This window comes from Ahaetulla prasina, chromosome 1 (assembly GCF_028640845.1).
Source record: "Ahaetulla prasina isolate Xishuangbanna chromosome 1, ASM2864084v1, whole genome shotgun sequence".
Lineage (NCBI taxonomy): Eukaryota > Metazoa > Chordata > Lepidosauria > Squamata > Colubridae > Ahaetulla > Ahaetulla prasina.
In genome coordinates, this window is record NC_080539.1 from 243,841,125 (window position 1) to 243,867,105 (window position 25,981).

Consider the following 25,981-nt stretch of genomic DNA (forward strand, 5'->3'; position numbering starts at 1 on the left):
TGGGCTGAAAACTAATGAGGATTTGAACGTGGAACTTGAAGGACTATGTTCCATGCACATTCCCTACTTGTTCCAACTTGTGAGCATAAAGGGAAACATAGAAGAATAGTAGAAGATTGCCCATGGATCATCTTAGCATAATAACGATGCCAGTTTCATGGAGATTAAAAGTGATCAGAAAAAGACAAAATGCTGACATGGGTTTCAGTTTTTCCAGACTCGCTAAAATTACTCCAGTCCAGTGGTGAAATCCAGAAGATTCTGACAGGTTCTGAAGAACCGATAGCGGAAATTTTGAGTAGTTTGGAGAATCGGCAAAAACCACCTCTGGCTGGCCCCAGAGTGGGATGGGAATGGAGCTTTTGCAGTATCCTTCCTCTGCTATGCCCACCAAGCCACGCCCCCTATGCCAAGCAAGCCATGCCCACAAAACCGGTAGTAAAAAAAACTGGATTTCAACCCTGCCAAAGTCAATATTTCTCCTGTGACTTCTAACGTTATATGTGTTGTGTAATTCTTGCTGGGCTTATCCCCTTGTTGAAGAGATGTTTTATAAGAAGGGATGGAGATTTGCAACATTTTAAAGACGTAGCAAAATGAAGCTTTGCAGACTCATTCAGCTATGAAACGTATGAAATGCTTTTCTCGGTTGAAAGGTTTTATACAAATAGGTTTTGAGGTATCATAAAATCTGATTTGGCATTTGTTTCATTGTTGCAGGCAAGGTATTAAGTTAATAAGCCAATAAAACAAAATAATGGTGTTAGATGCAATTAGATGAGATGCAAGAAACAATTGGTTAATTTCTCTAACTCAACTATCCTCCTACATATCAAAACATCTGCCGATAATGCTACTGCAGTACAAGTAGTCCTTACAAGCATTCATTTAGTGAGCATCTGATGTTACAATAGCACTGAAAGAAGTGTCTTAAAAAGTGACTTATTTTCATACTTAAGACCATTGCAGCATCCCCATGGTCACGTGATCAAAGGTGCTTGGCAACTGGCATGTATTTATAGTTGCTGTGTCCCCAGGTCATGTGATCACCTTTTGTGACTTTCCCAGCTGGCTTCCAACAAGCAAAGTTAGTGGGGGAACCCAGATTTGTTTAACAACTGCACGATTCACTTAACTGCAGTGATTCAGTTAACTGCTGCAAAAAAAGGTTTGAAACGGGGTGCAATTCACAATTGTCCTGCTTAGCAACAGAAATTTTGGGCTTAATTGTGATAGTAAATTGAAGACTACCTATATATATGTGGTGGATCTGATTGGATTACTTTACCATATCTACACTCATTCATTTGACATCCCATTTTCTTCTTATCCAAGTTGAGCAAAGTTTTTGTTTTGTTAAAAAAAAAAATAGATTAGAGTCCTGAAGGGAGCTGAGTCACAAGCAGAATATTCTGCTCTTCTTTATCTTTCTTTGTCTGCAGACTTTGATCCAGGAGGCTGAGCTTGATTATTTGCTTGCAGATATTCACCAGATTAGGTAATATCTTCAAGGATTTCTCAGTTCAATCCTGAACTTCTACTCTTCTACTGAAATTTTACATAATTTGCAATTGCCATAAGATGTTGATTTCATGAAGAAAAATAAACTATTTTAACAGCAGTACAGCTATGGATTAAGTAATTAAGATGCTTTACTCAAAAGAGAAAAATTGTTATTAGGAACATGGCATCTTCCACCCAAAAACAAAAATTAGCCAAGGCATACTGGCTCTGGTTAGGTGACTGTAGAAAAAGGTCTTTTAAAACCCAAATTGCCATCCTGAAATGTTTTTTGAAAAAGGATCTTCAAAGGAAAACTGAAGTATGGCGCACCTGAATCGGAAATGTTAGCCTGGATTGAGTCACACATTAGACCAATGTTTTGGCAAACTCAGCTAAGGTAATTTAAACATAATGTTTTAAGTAACAATGGTATAGCAAAATATTTAGCACTTCTCCTGTTTATTCAGGGAGTTTTTGGGAGCACATCTGCTATTTTTTTCTACCTTTCTAACATTGCATCAATCCCATCAGATAAATCAGATTGAACAGATGCTAAATGGTCAGACAAGAAGCTCTGAGGTTGAGATAAAATTAGCACCCAAATATTTTACTCCCAATGTGACATTCTATCAACTAAATGCTGCTGTTCCTTCGTTTTGTTCTTGTAGGATTTACACTTCATCCAACAAAATTAGAGCATTACACAGTGTTGTTTTCACTTCCCTTTCAACCTTAATTTCCACCTCCTGGGCATAGTGTTTGATGCATATATTTTAACACTGCTCATCTCATTATTATCAGGAGTCTAATCAATCAAACACTGTCAGCTGCGTGGCTGATTCAAAAAATACATTTAAGCACATCCCTCCCTTTCTTTCCACCAGCTTGCAGATAATATGTGAACAGAGAAAAATGCTAAAATCAAGAGATACCCAGAATTCTGATTTATTTTCGTTTTCCTGAATGGATATTATCTCAATTTTGCTGTACTTCAGAATGGGTAGTGTTTTCATGATACACCTTGTTCATGCAAAAAAAAAAAAAAAATTCCCCCCTATCCTGAGAATGGGAAAACGGCCTTTGAAAACAGAAGGACAAGGTAGAGAAAATGCAATTATCTTCTTGATATAATAAATAATTGAGTAGGTAGGACACTTTTTCTAGCCTAGGACCCTATAGATCGGGGGTGTCAAACTCATGGTGCCACATCATCACATGATGTATCATAACTTTTCCCCCCTTCACTAAACCAGGGATGAGTATGGCCAGCACACGACGCATCGGACCCACGGCTGCAAGTTTGACACCCCTGCTATAGATGTACAGATAAGCCTCAACTTACAACCATTTGTTTAGTGACCATCGAAAGTTATAACAGCACAGAAGAAAGTGACTTATGATCAGTCCTCAAATTTATGACCATCACACTATTCCCACAGTTATGTGATCAAATGTGACTTGGCAGAGTTGGGTGCTTGGCATCCAACATTTATTTATGACAGTTACAGCACCCTGGAGTCATGTGATCACCATTTGCGACTTTCCCAGCCAATTTCCAACACCAAAGTCAATGGGGAAACCTGGCCTTGCTTAACCATGTGCTTCACTTAACTAGTGCTTCACTTAACAACCATGGCAAAAAAAGGTTGTACAATTGTATTACAGAGATTGAGAGATGGGTCTTTATCCTACCTAATTTTGCTGGCTGGGTGTAGCATTTTGGATCAACAGGATAGGGCAGAGCTGGCAATATCCTTATCATATTTTAATTACTCCGATGTCCTGTCTTGTGCAACATACTGACCCAGAAACTAACCAGAAAGGCTGGGTTTGCATAGAACTGCTTATTAAATGAAAAGGTAACTGGGTTGTGCTTCAGAGACTCACATAACCCAGTCACTGATTACAGTTAAAAAGCAGAAACTTTCCACAATTCCACAATGTTCCCATTTCCACAATTAATCTACAGTTGGGATGGGGCTACCAAAAGTGATCTGGAAAACCAACAATCACTGGATGGCAAGATGGACAGTAAACTCTTATCTCTTTGTTACCATTGAGTGACCATCTTGATTTGGAAGTGTTTGGCTTTGTCACCAGAAAGTCAACATGGATGTGATTATCCTGATTGCAAGTAGCTGAGTCTGACTGCAAGAAGATGAAATCTTTTTTTCTTTTTCTTTTTGAGGTAGGGGGAGAGGGGTTGTGGGCTTATTCTAGCCTCTCTTCTTCTGGCCTTTAACCCTCTTTATTCATCCGCTTTTAAAGAAGGATAAACAGTGGGTGTCACTGCCCTGCAATTCTTTCCCGGCTTTGAGTGGGATCCAGGAAATAAGATGCTACTTAGGCGTTGCAACATCCTGCCTGCATTTGCATAAGAGATTAATCTTGATGAGTTTTTAACTTTGCTCAGATGTTTGTGTTTGTTTTCTTTGCGGCAGCCTATTGTGCACAACCCATTCCGCTCGCGCTCTCTTGTGCAACCATCTCAAGCAATTGGGTTAATTCAGGTTCCCGAGTTCCACTACTGTAATTAAGGTCTTCAGCCAGTGACAACGCAGCACAACCTCGGGGTTTGGATGACCCACTGACCCGCTAACCCCCAAAGCAGCCACCCTTATATTAACTCAGCCTAGGGCAACACACTCACCGACACATTCATTCCCTTTACAACCCAGTGTATGGTGGCAAACCTAGGGGAGGGGGGAGGCAATGAGAGAGAGGGAGGGAGGGGGAGAGAGAAAATGAGAACGATAAAGAGAATGAGAAAGAATGAGAATGAGAGGGGGGGGGGCAGAGAGAATGAGAGAGAGAGAGAGAGAGAGCGCGCGAATGAGAGAGAGAATAAAAGAGAGAGAGAGAGCGCACCGCCTTCTTGGAAGAAGCTCGGGGCCCCCCGAAGGGGGATGTCTTGCATTAAGTATCTACCCCCCCCCCCAATTCGCAAGGTCGGCGCAGCAGACAGCGGCCCTTCCCGGCGCGCTTTGTTTCTCCGGAGCATTCCCCGCGCGCCCCTGCTTCTGCCCGCCTCCTCCTCCTCCTCCTCCTCCCGGAGTCTTTGGGCTGCTGACTCAGCCGGAGGGAAAACTCAAAGGGCGCTCCGCCGCCCGGCTTGCCCGCCTCCCCGGGGATGTCGCCCGGGGCCCCGCTCTCTTCGCAGCTCTTGCTCGAAGCCGCCTGGCTCTAAAAGCGACGCGCGGAGACTTTTCCCGCCAGCGCCGGGAACAAAGCGGAGCGAAGTTGCCCTCTGCTTTCCTCCTCCTCCTCCTTGTCCGCCGGGAACCCCAGTCACCATGACAGCCATAGCAGCGCAAGTAAGTTGGGGACAGCGGGGGAGAGGGCCGCGTCCTGGGGGCGGAAGGGGTGCTCTTTGGGACGGGGAGCGAGATTTGGGAGTGGGGGCAGGAGGAGAAGGGGGGGTCCCATCCCTGGAAGCCTTGTGTCGGCCGGTCCTTTGTTCTCCCTGGTACAATGTTCGCTCTTCGCCCTACAGGCAGAGCGGTTCCTCTGGGACTGAGCGGTCGGCGGACTCACCTGTTGCTCTTCGTCAAATTTTCTCTCGAAACGCGGAGTGGGTGGAGGGGGGAGAGCCCTCGTGTCCCAAAAACGTAAATCCCGACCGTGGCGTTTTCTCTTTTAGGCGGAGGGCTTCCCTAACCGAGCACTCCAAGAGTGGAAAGTTGAAAAGTCTTTCTATCATGCGATTTGTCCTCTCTCCCCGCTCGCCCAGGAGTTGACTTTTAAATCTGCCTTCCGAGATTTACTATCGCCCAGGGATGACAAATGCCTCGCTTTTTGTTGGCGAGTGGGTTGCACAGCTTAGAGAAGGGCTTTAGGGCTTGGGGAAAGGGGGTGCGGGTGGGACACGATTGAAGATGGGCCTTCAAGTAAAGAGTACCAGTGCTGGCTCGCTCTCGCTCTCTCTGGTTCCCCACATGGTTCAAACTTTCTGGCCATCCATCAGCTGGGTGACTCCCAAAAGTGAACTGAATGGTTTTTTTAAAAAAAACAAAAAAACCCAGGGTGGGTGTGATGGGAGAAGCTGGCAAAAGAAAGACTAAATTTCACAAAAGGAAAACAAAGATCTGCTTGGAAGACAATCTTCCTGGAAAACACACACACACACACAAAAGGCAGCTGAGACTGCTGTTGTTTAAGGGTCCATTCTTAACCTCCTCTTGTAGTCATGTGACCCAGGGCAGAGCAATTAAGGGGAACAAAAGTAGGCATCCTCTCTTTCAAGATGGAAGGTCATGTGGTTTAGAAAGAAGCATTTACAGTCTGCCCTATTCTTCCCAGAGCTTCCCAGAGCTTACATACATTAAAACAAGACAGGGGGGCGGGCGATGGACAGACAGAAACACAGATACCATTAACCTAAGGTATATGAATCAACCTGATAATATTCTGAGGGGGATTCAATGCAAATCCAACTAATGGAGTGAGGCGAAGCATACCGGGCGTATGCAAAGTGAAATGTTTCCAACAAAACAGAAGGTTGGAAAGAAATTGTGTAGAGAGATTCGGGACCCTGTCTATCTGCTCATGCAGAGGGTATCTGTACAAACATTGAACAGAGTTAGACTAAATCTAAGAGGGGAAGCCAACAAAAGACAGTGGAGTTTGAAAATGGGTCAGAGTTGGCCAAAGACTGCAAAGAAAAATATTCCAGGGGGGAATAGATCTGCCTGTGCATCGTTTGGGTATTTTCACAGATTGCAATTAACGATTGCATTCTAAGCCGGTTTTCCTTTTCTCTCTCCTGGTCATGTGAGCAGAGTATCTGCACACACACACTGATGCAGACATTACACAAACACAGACAAGAGGTAAGAAAGAAATCACACTAACCCAGAGAGATGAAACATGTTACTTCATTATACAGAAGCCAGTACAGATGCCTCATCTAGCTATTGTTGACAAGGAGCTTGGAACAAATTAAATAACTTATGCTCCATATTCTGTCCCTATTTTTTTTTAGGGGTGAGGGCATCCAAGAATCAAAGTGTTTAGGGGCCGGGATAGCTCAGGCAGTAGAGAAGCCTGTTATTAGAACACAGAGCCTGCAATTACTGCAGGTTCGAGCCCGGCCCAAGGTTGACTCAGCCTTCCACCCTTTATAAGGTAGGTAAAATGAGGACCCAGATTGTTGGGGGGGCAATAAGTTGACTTTGTAAAAAAATATACAAATAGAATGAGACTATTGCCTTATACATTGTAAGCCGCCCTGAGTCTTCGGAGAAGGGCGGGGTATAAATGTGAACAAAAAAAAAAAAAAAGTAACTCAATTTGCTCAACTTCCTCCTTTTTTCTTAGACTGCAATGAGTTGTTTACAAAGATCAGCAAATATGTCTCGTGCTGGCATGTTGTTCCTGATGTTTCAGCAAAACTAGCTCATACACAGCAAGGCTTGTACAAGAGTGGTTTTCAAAACAAAGTGCGCCACAGGAATGACAATTAAGAGAAACGGAAATGTGGGGGAATATTTCTTGGTCAATACTTTTAGAGCTAAATTTCTCACAAATGGGGCAGTGCTGATTAACTTGAGATACGTTTCTCTAATCATCTTTAGCGTTTATGTATATTAGAGTTTTCAATACCTCTAAATGCAAGGATGATGACTCATTAGTCCTCCAAATATTGCTGACCTTAAGTTCCCAGCATTTCTCATAATTGACCATGATGGGGAAGTTTTAATTGAGCAATATCTGGAGAGCTACTGTGTATCCATTTTGCTATAGTTTACTGCTTTTTTGTTTTCTCATATTTTGTCCAAAGTGAAATGCACAATCTCCTATCTCTTTTTTTTATTTTTTTGACATACATACAGACCTTTCCTTCCTTCCTTCCTTCCTTCCTTCCTTCCTTCCTTCCTTCCTTCCTTCCTTCCTTCCTTCCTTCCAAAGTTTGGTCATTGCTTGCCAATTACTGCTGCTTGTTTCTCTTGGTCTTCTGTTGTCTTCTTTTCATCCATCTATGTCTATCAGATATTTAGCTCATTGAAGGTTTAGAATCTGTTTGATATCTTCCCTTCAGCCCGTGTTCACATAGCATGTTTAACTGGGTCAAAGAGGGTATTAGGGGTGGTCATGTGAACATCATAACAGTGAAATAAATCTCAGTCAGTGTTATTGCCAAGAAAAGAGAATTAATTTTAGCTGGAAATAAGTCCCAAGTTGTTCAAAGCCAAACCCCCACTTAACTATCTGAAGAAGGTAAGAAAAGCTTCTTTTCTTTAATAGGATAGATAAGACCCCACAATATTTTTAGGTGATCATTCACTAAAAAACAAACAAACCACGATAGCTGGATCACTTCAAAAATGTCCACCACGAGAGCATCCATGATTGAGTGGTGCTAGATCTGGAATGAATTGATTGCCAGCTGAGCAACTGACTCAGAAATGTCATCTATATAGATCTTGCAAAGGTTCCTTATCCTTGGAAAGCCTTCTATTGCATCATCTCTCCATGCTGATAATTCTAGCACATCTCTTCGTGTCACCATCACTCTACAACTCCATTGATCCTGGACTTCTTGAAATGAATGCTCCCTTGGTATCCCTGATGCCAGAAACTTTTTTTTTTTTAAACCTTCAAACTCACCTCTCCTGAAAAAGCCTTGAGATCTTTCTCTCTCTTCCTCAATACTGTTATGTTATGAGCAAAACCGCATGACCTGCGGTGGGGTGGGGTATACCTATTCTTTCTTGCTATTCTGTTTTCTTCGTTTGGAGGAGGAGGGTTGTTCCCTGGCCTGTCTTAGATTACAGACCTTTGGAATTAAGGTGTTTCCAGCAGTGGTGCGATTCAAATAATTTAAAACCGGTTCTCTGCCTTAATAACTGGCTGGGTGGGCATGGCTATGGTGGGTGTGGCCATGGTGGGTGTGGCCAGGGGTTGTGACAGGCAGCACTTGGCCTCCTGCACCCTCCTGGGAGCAAAAACGGGCCACGGGGGGGTGGGGGTGTGCCGCCCCCCCCATGCCCTGTTCTGGGCCTACTAGGCCTTCCTGCACCTCCCTGGGAGAAAAACGGGCCATAGGAGGGTGCTACACATCCCCATATTCCGTTTTGGGCCTAGGAGGCCTCCCTGCACTTACCTGGGAGCCAAACTGGGGTGCATGGAGACTCCTGGAAGGGGCGGGAAGGGGCAAGGCCAGCCAACTACTGGTTCTCCCGAATTGGCTGAATCCCACCACTGGTTTCCAACCTGTTGCTTGTCAAATATAAAGAATACAGGTAGTCTCAACTTACAACCATTTGTTTAGTGACCATTCAAAGTTACAATGGCGCTGAAAAAGTGACTGATGAACATTTTTCACACTTACAACTGTTGCAGCATCCCCATGGTCACGTGATCAAAATCCAGATGCTTGGATTTTGGCAAGCTGGCAGATATGAGGGCTTTGGTGTCCTGGGGTCGTGTGATCACCTTTTGCGACCTCCTGACAAGCAACGTCAATGGGAAGCCAGATTCATTTAACAACTTAATCATACATGCAGGGATTCACTTAACAACTGTGGCAAGTAAGGAGATAAAATGGGGCAAAACTCAGCATCTGTCTTGCCTAGCAATGGAAATTGGGGGCTTGACTGTGGTTGTAAATCGAGGACTACCTGTATTACAAAATGAGTTCAGTATTACACAGATGAGGGAAAGCAATTGGAAAACAGAGAATGAAGGATTGCTTCTTTGGCTCTGCCAGTATACCTTATAACAATGGCTATGTTTTCATGCTTTATATTTGTCCCTTATGGTTAACTACTTTTTAATGCCAGATAAACATCAACAGCTAGCACTGTATAGTGGTCAAAGTGTTGGACCAGAACTAGGGAGGCCCAGATTCTAGTATTTTCTAGCCAAAGAAACCTATTGGGTGATTCTGCATCTGCCACTGTCTCTCAGCTCAACCTACCTCACGAGGTAAACTCTTATGGATTAAAAATGAAGATAGTCCTACAGTAAGTGAAATAAATATACATAGTTGGAGGACACCAACTATGGAGGATGGAAAAGCTGTTGCCCTTGTGGTGCATACACAAGAGAGTCAAAACAAGCTCTTTCTGGGACTCGGAATGTACTAAGGTTATTTCCACAAGAGGTGAAAGTAGAATCTTGATATTGTTATGATGAGAAAAGCTACAGTAGAGGCAAAACATGTCTAATCCTGCAGCATTATTTCCTGTTATTCCCTTTCAGAGGGGGGGGGGAAGCAGCACACAGACAAAGTGAGTTGGATTGTGCCAACTCCCTTCTTCTCAGTTTTGCCTCTGTTCCATTATTCTTCCTCAAGGATGTAGGAGTAAAGCAAGGGTCCTGCTTGAGGCTTTGCAAACCAAACGGGCCAAGCAGATAAAGTCTGTGGGAGTCGAGCGAGAATGTTTGCTTGGGATATTTGTAGCACAGTCTTAAGCCAAATAGTGCAATTGAGTTAATCAGAAATACTTAGGTAAACAGATCTGTGCTATCCACAGAAATTTTAAAAGCCTATTTTGTAATGGGATGGTGGGATTTCCTGTGAATGTCAAGCATCAGTCTCAACTCTATTTGCAAAATGCATGCTTCTAGCTATATCCGCTGGTATGAAAAGCTGTATCTTGAGACTTCTTTGAATAGTTTGCCTGTTTGGTACACACAGGATGTGTGTACCAAAAAATTGAAAGAAGGAAATCACATTAAAACGGCTGTTTTGGTTTAATTTCCTTGGGAATAACAAATCACAGATAATGTTCTTTATTTCCAATTATTACATTCCCATAGAAAAACTGATGGAACATTTACTAGGGCTTTTATTCTATAGAATTCATGAAATGTATATACTCGAATATAAGCCGATCCGAGTATAAGCCGAGGTCCCCAATTTTACCCCAAAAACTGGGGTAAACTGGGGACTCGAGTATAAGCCGAGGGTGGGAAATGAGGCACCTACCGGTCGGCGAAACCCTCCCTCCCTCGGCCGAGAAGGCTGGCGGCTCCCCCGCCCCGCCCTCTCACTGCACCGGCAGGGCTTCCCCGCGCTAAAGCAAAAGCCCGCCAAGTTCGCGCCGGCCGGTATAATGTGAAAAAAACGAAAAAAAAAAACTCGAGTATAAGCCGTATATACTCGAGTATAAGCCGAGGGGACGTTTTTCAGCACAAAAAACGTGCTGAAAAACTCGGCTTATACTCGAGTATATACGGTACATCAATATTGTTTATTATGCATTCTTCCCAAGGCACTTTCAGATCAATTGTGTATAAATGGTCTTTAAAGTATATTTAATTGACTTCACTGATGGTATTTATTGGCATGCCAAAAATCAGTTTGTTCATTGTTTAATAAGAGATCCAGTATGGTAATGTCAAACAACCCTCAGTCTGTTTTCAGAAACTTTGCAAGTCGGCAATTTAGATCTTTGCTAAGAACAACCTGCCCTGCCACCCTAAGGGACAGAGAGAAAGAAAGAATAGCAGAAAAATAAAGAATTAGAAAAAGAGACATCAGAAAGACAATATGCATGAAGGGTCCTTGGTGCTCTCTATGAACTTCGTTGTCTTCTTGCAGTGTTTCACTACCCATACTAGGTAACATAATTAATGCATGTTACCTAGTTTGGGTAATGAAACATCTGCAAGAAAACAATCAAACACAGAGAGCACCAAGAATCCTTCATTCCAACCCTGAGATACAGATATTCTCCTTTATTGGTAGAATATGCATGGCCTAGCTCCCTTTGGGGTTTGGCTGCACAGCTACTGTCTGTCTTGGTTCCAGCATCACAGGCACCGTGACTTTGAAAAGATAATCTTGAGGCGATGTAGCTCTTAACGAAAATGGTCTGTTCCACCTGAACTAAACCCAGGGGTGAAATCCAGGTTCTGACAGGTTCTGGAGAACTGGTAGCAGAAATTTTGAGTAGTTCGAAGAACCAGCAAATACCACCTCTGGCTGGCCCCCGAGTGGGGTGAGAATGGAAATTTTACAGTAGCCTTCCCCTGGAGTGGGGTGGGAATGACGATTCCCACCCACCTCCCCTGCCACGTCCACCAAACCACACCATGCCCACCAAGCCACGCCTACAGAACCGGTAGTAAAAAAAATTGGATTTCACCACTGACTAAACCTATGTTTCTTTTTTCTTTTTCCTGTTCCTTCTTTGGGAATTTCTCCTGAAGACCCAGTGGCTACTTACTCGTAGAAGACCGAAGAAATCATTCTTTGAGACCTTTATCAGGAGCTTAATTATCCTCTGTGTTGCAATTGCCATTGTTCTGCTGTCCATTGCGGTATGCGATGGACATTGGCTTTTTACAAAAGGAAAACTCTTTGGTCTGTGGCATTTCTGTACCCTTGGAAGCAATAGCACCTTGAAATGCACCACTGATCTCTCTTTGACCAATATCAGAGGGATAAGCATAGGAATGACCTTTATAAGAAGCACGGTGTCTTTTGCCATTGTTGTTGCAATCTTTGGCCTGGAACTTCTCATGGTCTCTCAAGTCTGCGAAGATATCAACTCAAGGAGAAAATGGTCCATGGGCTCAGTCTTCATTCTTGTCTCATTTCTACTGTCATCAGCTGGAATGGTGAGCTTCTTAATCCTCCTGAGAGACTACATCACGATCACAAGTTTTACGTTAACCTATTGGTGTGAATTTATTGCAACGTTCCTTTTTTTCCTTAATGGAATCAGTGGACTTCACCTTAACAACCTAACTTTTCCATGGAACAGAGTGAGAAAAAATTAAACATGATGAACCAAATATCCCCGAGAATATATTGCAGGTCATTAACATTTGAGAAAGACACCAAGGGGGTTGTTTTTGAGGGGAATTGTTTAGTTTGATTATTATTTTTTTGGTAGCATAAGGTAAAAAGATTTCCAACAGCTTGCCACTTTCCAGAGGATGTCTCCAAATTAAGTTGATAATGGATGCTGAGTACTGGAAATGGGAAATTATAACCTGTTGGGATTTTAAATAATGCATCTAACCATAGTAATGGAATAGGAAAAAGTAACTTGCTTAATTTAAAACTCAGTTCCTAAGCCTCAACATCCTTAGTCCAGTTACAGTCATTATCTTTTAAGTGTCTCACTGAAATGAATAAGACAACCAATCACATTATTTTTATTTGAATTGGGTGGGAACCAAATTCCATAGCCAAGTAGAATAAGATATATGCTGTGTGAATGGGTTTTGTGCATTTTCATGATTGTGTTCTTCATATCAGTAATTTGTATCACCATAAATATTTGTACTATGCAGGGCATAGGGCAGTACCAACTAGAACTTCACTTTCTAATAAACACAAATAATTTGCCTTTTCACATTGTCATATGTAAGTCACGGTTAAAATTTGTGCTTTTATCATATATTCTTTGGCAAATACATGATTTATAAACCATGCCAGTACTGTGTGCATTTTCTACCAAAGTAAGATCTTTTACTGCTGAGAAGCTATCCAACCAACATCTTTTTAAAAGAGACCTGTGCTATTACAATTTAATGAATGACAGTGGAGTGTCGGACCCTTCCTGCGAGCTAGAAATAATTTTTCATAGAGACATCTCAACTCTGTGTATTTCTAACCATAGAGTTTGTAACACAAAATGCCCAGTTAAATTTACTTGCTGCTTTTCAAAATTATAGAAAAATAAGTTTTTATCCTTCTACAAAGTACATTCTTTGCTGAGAATATTAGGATCAGGCCATTATCATAGAAAGCATTTACTTGCACATATATAGTGGTAAAAGTGGAAGGAGGCTCCTATACTCCTTTCTGGACATATAGCCTATATGATTTCAGTCCTAAGACACACCCTGTGGTATGAATGAAATAAATTGTATATCAGATTTGGTGTAAGTTTAGAGCATGAATTCTCTATTGTTCAGTAATAACTTGTACCCTTCTCTTTATAAGTGTCTCACTGAAATGAATAAGACAACCAATCACATTATTTTTATTTGAATTGGGTGGGAACCAAATTCCATAGCCAAGTAGAATAAGATATATGCTGTGTGAATGGGTTTTGTGCATTTTCATGATTGTGTTCTTCATATCAGTAATTTGTATCACCATAAATATTTGTACTATGCAGGGCATAGGGCAGTACCAACTAGAACTTCACTTTCTAATAAACACAAATAATTTGCCTTTTCACATTGTCATATGTAAGTCACGGTTAAAATTTGTGCTTTTATCATATATTCTTTGGCAAATACATGATTTATAAACCATGCCAGTACTGTGTGCATTTTCTACCAAAGTAAGATCTTTTACTGCTGAGAAGCTATCCAACCAACATCTTTTTAAAAGAGACCTGTGCTATTACAATTTAATGAATGACAGTGGAGTGTCGGACCCTTCCTGCGAGCTAGAAATAATTTTTCATAGAGACATCTCAACTCTGTGTATTTCTAACCATAGAGTTTGTAACACAAAATGCCCAGTTAAATTTACTTGCTGCTTTTCAAAATTATAGAAAAATAAGTTTTTATCCTTCTACAAAGTACATTCTTTGCTGAGAATATTAGGATCAGGCCATTATCATAGAAAGCATTTACTTGCACATATATAGTGGTAAAAGTGGAAGGAGGCTCCTATACTCCTTTCTGGACATATAGCCTATATGATTTCAGTCCTAAGACACACCCTGTGGTATGAATGAAATAAATTGTATATCAGATTTGGTGTAAGTTTAGAGCATGAATTCTCTATTGTTCAGTAATAACTTGTACCCTTCTCTTTATATGTATTTCACAATATTTTACTACAACAATAATTAGTTTCATAAACTCGGGACAGCTGTTACCATTTAAAATTGTAAATGTTTGACTCCATCCCTGTGAACTTCCTACTTCTAAATATCCTATATTATTAATCCAAATTGTTCATTATTGTCAACAAAAAAAAGTCAGTAGCCGAAGAAATGCGCAGATCAGCTGTTAAATTATCTATGGAAACCACTGCACTGAACCATCGTTTTTGAGAGAACCAGTGTTATTTCAATAAAGCTACATGCTTGTTGAATTCTAAGTTCTCTAATCCTTATTTATATTTGTGTCTTTACAGTTGTGTCTAACTGTAAGACTATTTAGGAATGCCCTAATTATTCTACTAAGTTTTTCTCTAAAACCTTTGTAGAAGTTTCCAAGCCATTTGCTTGGAAATAAAGTAAAGCCAGTATGTTGGCAGTCCAGCCAAGCTTCCCCAATGCTGGTGGGGTCATATTAAATGCCTAACCCAACCAGTATTGCATAGGCTGCTTTGGGCAATGGGAGTTGTAGTGCAATATATTAAAAAGGACCCCCAACTAGAAAGAGTGCTTAATAATTAACTAGACAGGTTATGATACCAGTAGAATAAATAGATTCACAAGCCATCGTATACTTTTATATGTTTACCATGATAAAAAAGAAGATACTCCAGTCATTGTCCCTTAGGAAGATCTTGGCTGTCATTCAACTTGCATTGTTATTATTGCCTCTTATGAGCTGTTAAGAGCTGTTATGAGCTCTTTTGCACGGTTGAAGAACACAATATCTTCTACAGTGAAGTATCTCCAGACCTTTCCCAGGGTGAGGGATGACCTCCAATTAGCAAATCTACTTGTATTGTATCTACCTGTATTGTTTTGTAGTCTGTATAAATTAAATTGTAGAAGGAAGAAGTCTGTCTTTCTTCTGCCTGAAGAAAGAAAGATTTGCTTGATTGGAGTTTTGAAGTTTTCATATTGAGAATATTTTGCAAAATCTATAGTATTTTGCCCCAATTTAGAGCATTGATTATTATTGCCTATCTAGAAGTCTATTATCTTGCTGATTTCATTCAACAGTTTTCCCAACTAGCTGGTGAACAAATTTCATGGGAAAAAATTATGTGCTAAAGAACCGAACACAAATCGCCGTGGACCTATCAAAATGGTTGGCCTTTACTACAACAAATGTGGAATTCATCCAGATTTCTTGCATGATATACTGCCATTGTCTGTCTTTGCTGTTGTATTGTTTAATTTTTTTTGCACTGATTATTCCATCCTTTGCCTGGAATTTCAGTTCATGTTCAAAAGGTGGAACACTCTCTTCTCATGGGCTAAATCAGGGGTCAGCAACCCATGGGTCTGGAGCCACATGTGGCTCTTTCATCCCTCTGCTGCGGCTCCCTGTTGCCAGTCAGCTCCACAATTGATAGGGCTTTTGGTTAGGACAAGTAGAGGAAAAAGGACACCATGCTAGGAGGAGACTATGATGGGGGAACTGGACTTCTGATTGGCTCCAGAATTGAATGGGGGGGCTTCTGGTTAGGACCTTTGTGGCTCTTTGAGTGTTTAAGGTTGCTGACCCCGGGCTAAATGAATGACCATCATCTTTGCCTTCGAAAAATGATGGTTCTGATTAAATTAGACCTTCAAAACTATCTAGCTGTAGTACATTAGAGATCAATTTTGAGCTGATGTTCTAAAAGAGTTGTAAATACTATTTACCGTTGACTCTTTTTTTGTCCTATTAAAGGCCATTTGCCAGTAAATGCCAGAGAATGTTTGTTTAGATGATCTTTATCTTTAATAATAATTGTTTTACTAAGTAAGTTATAACAAGTAAGCTTTTCTAAACTTTAATAATGATTGTTTTATTAAGTAAATTATAACCTGTGGGCTTTTCTAAACTCTTTTCTACAAACTATAAAAGGAAATTGGAAGATATCTAGGATCAGAATGTCAAATGTTCAATAAACTACTTTTTAAAATGGTAATTCTAGTCACTTATACGTGTCACAGCTGGGAGACATACAGCAAATACATGTGAATATATATGCACACACATATACCCCAGTATATTTGTACTAAGTGTTAGAGAAAAGGAACTGGAAAAGGTTCTCCTAGAAATCAGAATTTGAAAATGTTTGTAAAATAGGTTTAAATTGATAATGTCTTTGCTGAGCAAACCTACCCAAATTGAAAAAGGGAGGTAACTTAAGAATTTTAAACAGAGATTCATTAGATAGATAATGTGCAGAAATGAGATGCAATGTGCTTGGTCATTAGACTATTAAAAGCACTCCTGAATGATGTATTTATTCAGAGTGTTTCCTAACTTTTCTCTAAACCCAGCATGACTAGAAGATTTTTAAAAATAAAGCTAAGACTATAGAAACAACTGCCATATTTTACTGCTTTCAACTTTGCATGGTGCACTTAGTCGTTGGATGGGATGATCCCACAAACAGGGACTGACCTTTAGAAAACAATAGTGATTCAGGTATACCACATGGTGGGGATATATACCTTCTACGGATAAATAAATGCTGGAGCATGCTGACTTCTTTATTCATGCCTCATAGAAATTAATCATCTCTGAATGGCATGAAGTTGAGGAAAGTTGGGGTAAGGTATGTTATCCCCAGATCAAATCCAACCAGAAAATTCTTTTCAGACAGTAATGATTTAGCTTGAGCTGGTAAATCATGATAATTCACTAAGTGTATAGGTAGTCCTCAATTTACAACCATAATCGGAACCAGAAAATTTGTCATTAAGTGATACACTTATTAAGCGAGATACTACGTGACTGCACCCAATTTTACATCTTTTTGTCATGTCCATTAAGCAGGAGATTACATGATTGCAATTTGGGATCTTCCCTGCCAGTTTCCCCACTCATTTTGTTGGAATTTAGCTGGGAAGGTTGCAAGTGTCAGTCACGTGACCCCAAAATACTGCAACTATTGTAATTGTGAGCCAGTTGTCAACTGCTTTAATTGACGATTGTAAGTGTGATGACTGATTGTGAGTCACTTGTTTCAATACTGTTGTAACTTCAGTCACTAAACCAATGGTCGTAAGTCAAGGATGGCTTCAAAATGATCATGGTAGGCAAGACAGACATGTCAAAATTGACTTATGGAATATTGGTATTAATGGGTATTATTTAGCGCTCTCAGACTTTTTGTCTCCAGCAACGGTACATATTACATGTTTATATGCACATTCACAAAAAGTTGGGTAGGTGAGAAAGAGAGCGCACAAGATGGAAGCATACCCAGAACTAAATTGACATAGATAAAGCTTCTTATTACCATTAATGCAAAGTTAAAGCTTAAGAATGATGAGGTTGAATTAAGAAAAAAAACCCTAATTTTAATTATTCCAGTAAGTTCGTATTATGGTCAGGACAGAGAACCGTCCAAGCATGCTGGCATGATGTGTGACAGCCCTTCCCCCCTTTCCTATCTTGGGGTCTATATACTGATCTCTCACCTGGGGCTAACAAACAGGTTGCTTTACTTTGAATTTCTGTTCAGGTAGCCAAGTATGCCACCATAACTTTCTAACAACAAAGCAAGTGTACATCTGGCATTCCCAGATAAGAGTTGATATTAACAGAGCCTAAAGCCACTAATGATCTTGCAACAAAGGCACCAAAGATGGGGGCATCATAAAGATCCTGTGACACAAGAACAGGTTAGCCAGAGGCCACTCAGAGAGATAAATGCATAAATAATAAATTTAAGAGATAAACTTGCCTTTATTATTTCTATAAACATCTTAAGATGACGAACCCACACAATACTCCTTCTTCCCCCTCTTTTCCCTACAACAACCCTGTGAAGAAGGTTAGGCTGAGAGGGAGAGAGAGAATGACTACTCAAAGTCAGCCAAGCTGGCCTTCATGCTTTAAGGATGGATGGATGGATGAATGAATGAATGAATGAATGAAGCAGCCATTTCAATGGGTTGGTTCTCAAACTTGGCAGCACCCTAAAACAAAAATTTAATTTGTGTGATGCCTTCCATGAATAAAACTAGTGATTTCATTGGCGTCCCCAGGGTTAATTATACAGTATATTTATAATTGAGAGATATAAGGCTACACAACACAGTTATGTTTGCTATATATATAGCAATTCTCCATTGAGAGCTCATGCAGGTAATTTGAGGGAAAAAGTCCAGAATAAATTTTTGACAGTGTTCCCATTTTGCTTATACAAACATTTTTAAAAATGTGTCCCCTCTCTTCTAAATTACTTGAGATCCTCAATAGAGAGTCTTGGGTCACAGTTGTCAGAACAGTTGACATGACACTTTGGTCATTAACCCACGGGAGAAGGGTTTGATTTATTTTTATGCTTTTACTGAGTGAAACCCTGTGAAAGCCAAGCTTATACAAAGGAACTGGTTCTCCCACCTCCAGCATATGCAAGGGCAGAGGGTTGGATTAAATGATCTCCGGACATTGTGGGCTATAATCAGGGGGGAAAAATCTTAATGGTAAAACTGTTCAGCAATGGTTCAGCCAGCTTTGACAGATTTTCTCTGCTTACTCTAAAATTTTAATCTGTTTTCCACCATAACATGATAAAAATCTATACTGACAGTTTTCAGCATAGTATAATGTGTGAACTCAATCATAGAAAACCAAAATGGGCAGAATATAGCTTTAGGCTCTGTGTGAGATGTCTAAATGTCCCAGGAACATCCAAGTATCTTGGACAACAACTCTCACCACTTTGTACATACTGGCTTGAGGTAATAATCTAACTGTCGTGTCCCACTCCTCCGCTGACGGCCGGGTCAGGGAAATCCGAATCAGGCTTGCCTCTGCAGCTCTGCCCAAAGTCCTAGCAAAGTCCTCAGAGCAGGCAGGAGACCAGAAAGTGACTTCAGCAAGGTAAGTTCGACTTTGCCTGACTCAGAGACTGCCAGAAAGCAGATCCTTTATATAGGCCATGGGGTGTGGCTCCATGACTCAGCACTCATTAAGGCCTGCCCCTCCCTTCCTTCTGTTGCCTCCGCCTATCCAGTCTTCTGATGCGAGGGTCACTCCAATCAGCAGCTGTTGGAAATAAACCTTCCTCAGGCTCACATGCTGTGGAGGAGGGGGAGGGGTCTAGCTGCTCCGTTTGCCTGGGCATGGAGCCAGGGCTGGGGCCGGGGGGTGCTCCCTCCTCTGCAGCCTGCTTGGGCATGGAGCCAGGGCTGGGACCAGGAGGTGCCCCCTCCTCTTCAGCTTGTCTGGGCATGGAGCCAGGACTGGGGCCGGGAGGCATACATTCCTCCGTGTTCGGGAGCAGATAAGAAGGCCCCGGCTGCTGTGAGAGCGGGCAAGACACAACACTAACACACCCAGAGGCCACTTGCACAGGGCAACCTAGTTTACGGGGGGGAAGAGAGTCCACAAAAGTCATTGCTGGCTCTGGACACCCTCAGAAAATAAAAAGTTGTGACTGGTTGTTGGTTCTTTTTGCATCATATGGCCCAGAAATATTATATTTGTGACTACTATTAAATACAATAGTACTTTCACTGGAGAGATGCTTGGCACAGGCAGTGGATGAACTAGAATCAAATTCAACAATATGAAAAAACATGCTTAACTTTCACAATAAGATGATTTCCCAAAGCCACTCAATTGCTCTTACCACAGAACTATACTGGTAATTGTCAATTCAAGCCACTGCCAATATCAATATTCACTGATGCAATATATCACAGCAAGCAAAAGACTGACATGAACTACCTGCACTAGTTTGAACATTGTCCAACTAGTGTAAAATAGCTAGAGCTTGGCAGGTTTACAGTACCTGTCTTATTTTTTGTGAAAAATTCAAAGGAGGAGGAGGAGGAGGAGGAGGGCACTGCAAATGCCACTGATGTGCTGATTATTACGAAGATTTAAGTAGCTAAGAGAGCACTCTTGAAACAGTTTGATAAGATCACTGTAAAATAGGTTATAATGAGAAACAGTCAGTTGAAGGCAGGGATAAGAAACCCTCCAAATCAGTCCCAAAGGTGCTTTTTCAGGAGGCAAGTGAATTTTTCTTGTTTTTTCTTTGAAGGCCTTTCACTTCTCATCCAAGAAGCTCCTTCAGCTTTGACAGGATAGTGGGGAATGGAAGGATTTATATTCCTTGCAGACAGCTGGTCATTTGCAACTTTTTAGAGAGTCATTGAGGCACTTGGAGGTTTATTTGTGTCCTGAGGGACATAGCCATGTGCTTTGGCATCAAATGGTGTGGGAGTATTAATGGATTTCCAGAGGAAAAAATTGCAGACCACAGGAACTATTTGCACTACTCAGGTGGCCCTGAGGACACAGATAAACCTCCAAGTGCCTCAACGATTCTCTGAAAGGATGCAAATAATCAACTGTCTGCAAGGAATATAAATCCTTCCATTCCCCATCATCCAGTCACAGCTGAAGAAGCCTCTTGGATGAGAAGCGAAACGTCTTCTAAGAAAAAATAAGGAAAATCCAATTGCTTCCAGAAATAAGCACCTTTGGCACAAACCATGACCTGGATGACTGAAAATCTCCATAGACCTCCAAATCAGTGTTTTTCAATCTTGGCAGCTTGATAATGTGTGGACCAACTCAGAATTTTTGGCTCGCTGGGGAATTCTGGGAGTTGAAGTCCACCCATCTTCAAGTGGTCAAGGTTGAAAAACACTGCTCCAGATCTGCCTAGTTTCTATCTATTATCAGTTCAAGTCAGCATGGCTAATGGTCAGAGATGCTGGAAAATGTAGTCCCACAGAACTGGGAAAAATAATAGATACAATAAGCCACTTTGACACTTGGCCAATAAAGAATCCTGTTCTGTATTGTTATTTTCTGTTCTGTAGTAGTTAAAATATCAGGTTAGAAACTGGGAGGCTGAGTCCTTCCTTAGGCATAAAACTACTAAAACACTACTAACAAATAAAACTACTAATAAAACACTACTAACCAGAGCATATAAAACATTTGCTAGACCAATTCTAGAATACAGCTCACCTGTTTGGAACCCTCACCACATCTCTGACATCAATACAATTGAACGTGTCCAGAAATATTTTACAAGAAGAGTTCTCCATTCCTCTGAAAACAACAAAATACCTTATCCCACCAGACTTGAAATCCTAGGCTTAGAAAACTTGGAACTCCGTCGCCTTCGACAAGACCTAAGTTTAACTCACAGAATCATCTATTGTAATGTCCTTCCTGTCAAAGACTACTTCAGCTTTAATTGCAATAATACAAGGGCAACCAATAGATTTAAACTTAATGTAAACCGCTTTAATCTAGATTGCAGAAAATATGACTTCTGCAACAGAATCATCAGTGCTTGGAATACTTTACCTGACTCTGTGGTCTCTTCCCATAATCCTAAAAGCTTTAACCAAAAACTTTCTACTATTGACCTCACCCCATTCCTAAGAGGACCATAAGGGGCGTGCATAAGCGCACAAACGTGCCTACCGTTCCTGTCCTATTGTTTTTCTTTTCTTTTTCCTATATATGTTTATATGTGTATATACTATATAATCTTTTTGTATGATGTTGTGACAAAATAAATAAATAAAATAAATAAAACCAGCTGGGAAACCTTGAGCCATTTTCTCTCTCTTAGCCCCAGAAAGGACAAGCCAGTTCTAAAATCTTGCCAAGAAAACTGCAGGGACTTGTCCAGGCATCACCAGGTGTCAACACTAGTTGAAGGCACAGACACACAGATTTATGCCTGGCACCTCCCTAATTCATTGGAGCTTTGTGAATCTAAAGCAATCTCTCAAATTAGGCTCAGAATACAAAAGGAAATCATGTCAGAAAAATGGGCATCTTTCTAATCCAACTTCTGTCTTAGATGAATTGAAGATACACAGCTGTCTCTCACAGAGTGAATTGTTTTTAGCTAGCTTCCAGGTGGCAGCCCCAAGTCTCACAGAGCCGCAATCAGCTCTCAAGAGGAAGTTGTAAAAGGTCTTTTGTGGCAGCTGAATTGCCAAGACTCCTAAACAGCAAACTCAAATGTCCATATACAATGCCTAGAAAAACCCCTTGATTTAATTGTGGGCATGGGCTCGATACCAAAGGGGTATCTTTTCTCTCTGCCAAAAAGATGTACACTCTATCATGTTCACACAATGCAACACTTACCGAAGATATATAACCAGTTTATAAGTCAGTCATATATAAAATGGCAATACTGTTCAGAATCCTTACTCCAATGAAGAACCAAACAGAAAGAGAGGGTACAGATTCCAAAAAACAAAACTAGCAAGTTGAGAGGGATGATCCTTCCATTTGGAAATTACTTTTCACACATCATCTTTTCAAAATAATCCACATGATAGCAAGGTTAGGCCCACAGCCTAAGTCTGTCTCCAGGTAGAGCTAACAACTAGCTTTTAAGTCCTGAACCACAATGCCCGATTAGGTAATGCAAGTTTCCTCTGAGTTTTAGCACGTTCTTGTGTGCCCTGGAAACATTTACAGTTTACTCAGAATTGGGTGAGAAGGTCGCCTTTCCTCCTGAGAACCAGGCTTTGTCAGCTGCAAGATTTGAGTGAGTCCGCTTACTTCATTCGGAAACAAAGAGCTGTGGTGCTTATGAGTACCGAGATCCTTCCTTAAATGCCACTGCCACCATTTTCTGTGAAGCTCCTGCCGGACCTGAACAAAAAGTTTCAGTTTAGTAAGAAGGCTCGTGGTTTTCTTAAGAGAAAGAGGTTGCCCTCTCCCTGTCCAACATAGGGGCTCAACCTTTGCAGTCAATAACAAGGATAAATCCTGACTCTGTGGTCTCTTCCCAAAATCCCCAAATCTTCAACCAAAAACTCTACTATTGATCTCACCCCATTCCTAAGAGGTCTATAAGGGGTGTGCATAAGAGCACAAGAGTGCCTACCATTCCTGTCCTATTGTTTCCTTTCTTTATATTCAATTAATTTAGTTATTACATACTCATACTTATATATATATTTATATACTGTATAGTTATTCATGCTTATGCTCATATATACTATATGACTAAATAAATAAATAAATAAATAAAATAAAATAAATCAGTTTCAAGCAATATCCTGTCCTGATGATATGTGGTCAACCACTACTTGCCTGCAGAGGAAAGAAGCAAAGCCAAAATGTGGGCAGGGACAATCAATTATTAGTAGACAATCAATTATTAGAAAAGGGGAAAGGAAGCTCAGAAAGACCAATAAATGGACTAATGTGAAGAAACAAGAAGAAGAATGGGCTGAGGTAACAAGAGAAATGACACTGCATTGTAAAGATTTTACAGACTTGACAATTCAGGACCCATTGAATCATCTTTTCAGAGATACTTTCTTATTTAAGCAGAGATGGAATGATCACAGGTAGAGCAAAAAAAAAAAGAGTGGGAATGGAAGGGACTTCCAATTTCCTGCTGGCTTCCCCATTGATATTGCTTGTAAGAAGTTGGCAGGGGGTATCAGAAATCATTCCTCCTCTTCCTCCTTGGCTGACCCTTGGAACTGCCTGCCACATTTGTGTGTGTGGGGGGGAGGAATAAAGCGATTTGCGGACTGATAGAAAAATGGCACTCTTGCTTCCCATTCTGTTCCCAAGGGCCCCTTTGCTCCAGGGAGGAAGAAGGCACACCCATCAACTGCTGGAGACCCCAAACTAGCCCTTCTTGCCAGCAGGCATCCGAATTGCTCCCTCACCCCTCCCATATTGTCCACCATTATTAAGAAAAGAAAAGAAAAGAGAGGGGGCCCAACTGGTACAAAAGTCTCTCCATCCAATTGGCAGCTGGAAGAAAGGATATAGAGCTGAATAAAAAAAATCAGTAGCCTGCAGTGGAGTGGGCTTCAAAAATTTTAGCAAGGGGTTCTCTGCCCAGTTGCTGGGTGGGTGTGGCCATGGCGGGCGTAGCCTAGTTGGCCTCCTGCACCACAATGGGGGGCGTTTTTGCTCTCCCTGGGCTCTGGAAGTTTTCCTCGAGTCTGCGGGATAGCGAAAATGGCCTCCCCAGGCTCTGGAGGCCCTCTTAAGGCTGGAAACGGGCCTGTTTCCAGCCTTCCCGAACTTCCGGTAGGCCCGTTTTTCACCCTCCACGAACCTCTGCACACAGCCTGCACTTACCTGCATCCAAAACGGGCTGCATGGGGACTCCTGGGAGGGGAGGAGAGGGGTGGGCAGGGCCAGCCAGGAGTGGGATTTGTGGGTTCTCCGAACTGCACAGAATCTTAGCTAGAGGTTCTCTCGAACCCCTGCAAACCACCAGCAGCCCACCCCTTACTGGAGTCCATTAAGAAAGATGGTCTTTGAAAAGGCATCAGCCTTTTCTACATATTTCTAAGGTGGTCCAAAAGGGCAGTAGAGTCACTTTTTTTCCCAACTAGAATGGGAACTCATCAAGTTTGCAGATGACACAAAACACATTATACACACACATACATACACACACACACAAAATGCCCACAAAAGTCCTGAACCCTGCTGGGTCAACTGGAATTTTGAAAAAGTATCTTAGGGCATTTTCACAAAATGACTTTGGTGGTGGAAGCAATAGTAACTATGATCAAAAATAAACTGATCGCGCCATTAATCACCACCTCTATCCCCTTAAGATCACTATCATTTCCATTTATTTCTTTTTCTTGGGCAAGTGAACTCTCCTTATCCCTGACTGATTTTATTTTCTGATGCTATTTTGGGATATGCGTGGGACTTGAAAGAAAATAAAGCTAATGTTTGCATCAGTTTACAATATACTAGCCTCCCATTTATTCTGTTTATTAGAAGGGTCAAAATCAATAATATAAAAAAATAGGTGAAACATGGAGTCCAAGAGGCATGCTGATAGCAATAACACTTAGACTTATATACCACTTTACACTGCTTTACAGCAGGGGTAAAATGCTACCGGTTCGTTCCAGTTCAAGAGAACCGGTAGTAAAGAAAAAGCTACCGGTTCCTCCGAACCGGTTTTTCCGATGATCAGCTGAACCGATAGTTAAAAAAAGCTACCAGTTCCTCTAAACCGGTATTTCCGCCAACCAGCTGTGCAGTGGGGTTTAGCTTTGCTAGAAAGCAGGAAATCCTGCTTTCTAGCAAAGCTAAACTTCACACCACAGCTGATTCCCCCCCTCACTGTTCTACTTACCTTCCTAAGCCTCCTTCTGGTGTGTACTGCACATGCGCACATGTACAGCATGTGCCAAAAGGAGGTTTGGGAATGTAAGTAGAATAGCGGTGGGGGAGGGGATGAGCTGTGCAGCGCAGTTTAGCTTTGCTAGAAAGCAGGAAATCCTGCTTTAGCAAAGCTAAATCGTGTGCCACAGCTGATCCCCCCCCTCACTTCTACTTACCTTCCCAAGTCTCATTTTGGTGCGCACCGCGCACTGCAATGTGCATGCAGTGCACATTTGACAAGCAGTGCACATGCGCAGCCAGAGAACCAGTAGCAAACCTGTTTGGATTTCACCATTGCTTTACAGCCCTCTCTAAGTGGTTTACAGAGTTAGCAAGCATATTGCCCCCAATAATCTGGATCCTCATTTTACCCACCTTGGAGGGATGGAAGGCTGAGTCAACTTTGAGCCTGAGGGATTCAAACTGCCGAACTACCGGCAGCCAGCAGTCAGCAGAAGTAGCCCGCCGGACTGCATTCTAACCACTGTCCAACACAGTTCTTGATGCCCATGGATACCATGTTGGTAACCCACGATTTAATGCCATGGGTGAA

The 25,981-nt window shown here is 41.5% G+C and overlaps 2 protein-coding genes across 2 annotated transcripts in view; one reads left to right on the forward strand and one right to left on the reverse strand.

The window, feature by feature from the left end:
• The first annotated feature begins 4,350 nt into the window (after positions 1 to 4,350).
• On the forward strand, positions 4,351 to 13,371 carry TMEM37 (transmembrane protein 37). The gene is made up of 2 exons (XM_058194565.1): positions 4,351 to 4,817; positions 11,662 to 13,371. Exons 1-2 carry the CDS (start codon positions 4,410 to 4,412, stop codon positions 12,232 to 12,234), a joined length of 981 nt encoding a protein of 326 aa, XP_058050548.1. The 5' UTR covers positions 4,351 to 4,409; the 3' UTR covers positions 12,235 to 13,371.
• A 9,179-nt stretch (positions 13,372 to 22,550) lies between these two features.
• The window catches only part of SCTR (secretin receptor), a 34,116-nt gene continuing 30,685 nt past the window's right edge, over positions 22,551 to 25,981 (reverse strand). The window contains exon 13 of the mRNA XM_058165360.1: positions 22,551 to 22,920. Within this exon, the coding sequence (XP_058021343.1) occupies positions 22,738 to 22,920 (183 nt within the window). The 3' untranslated portion in view covers positions 22,551 to 22,737. The remainder of the gene's footprint in view (positions 22,921 to 25,981) is intronic.

Bases quoted from the DNA above. Each gene is read 5' to 3' on its own strand.
- TMEM37 (XM_058194565.1), top strand. From the start codon at position 4,410: ATGTCTTGCATTAAGTATCTACCCCCCCCCCCAATTCGCAAGGTCGGC. The intron at 4,818-11,661 runs GTAAGTTGGGGA...TTTCTCCTGAAG, and splicing joins TGACAGCCATAGCAGCGCAA to ACCCAGTGGCTACTTACTCG.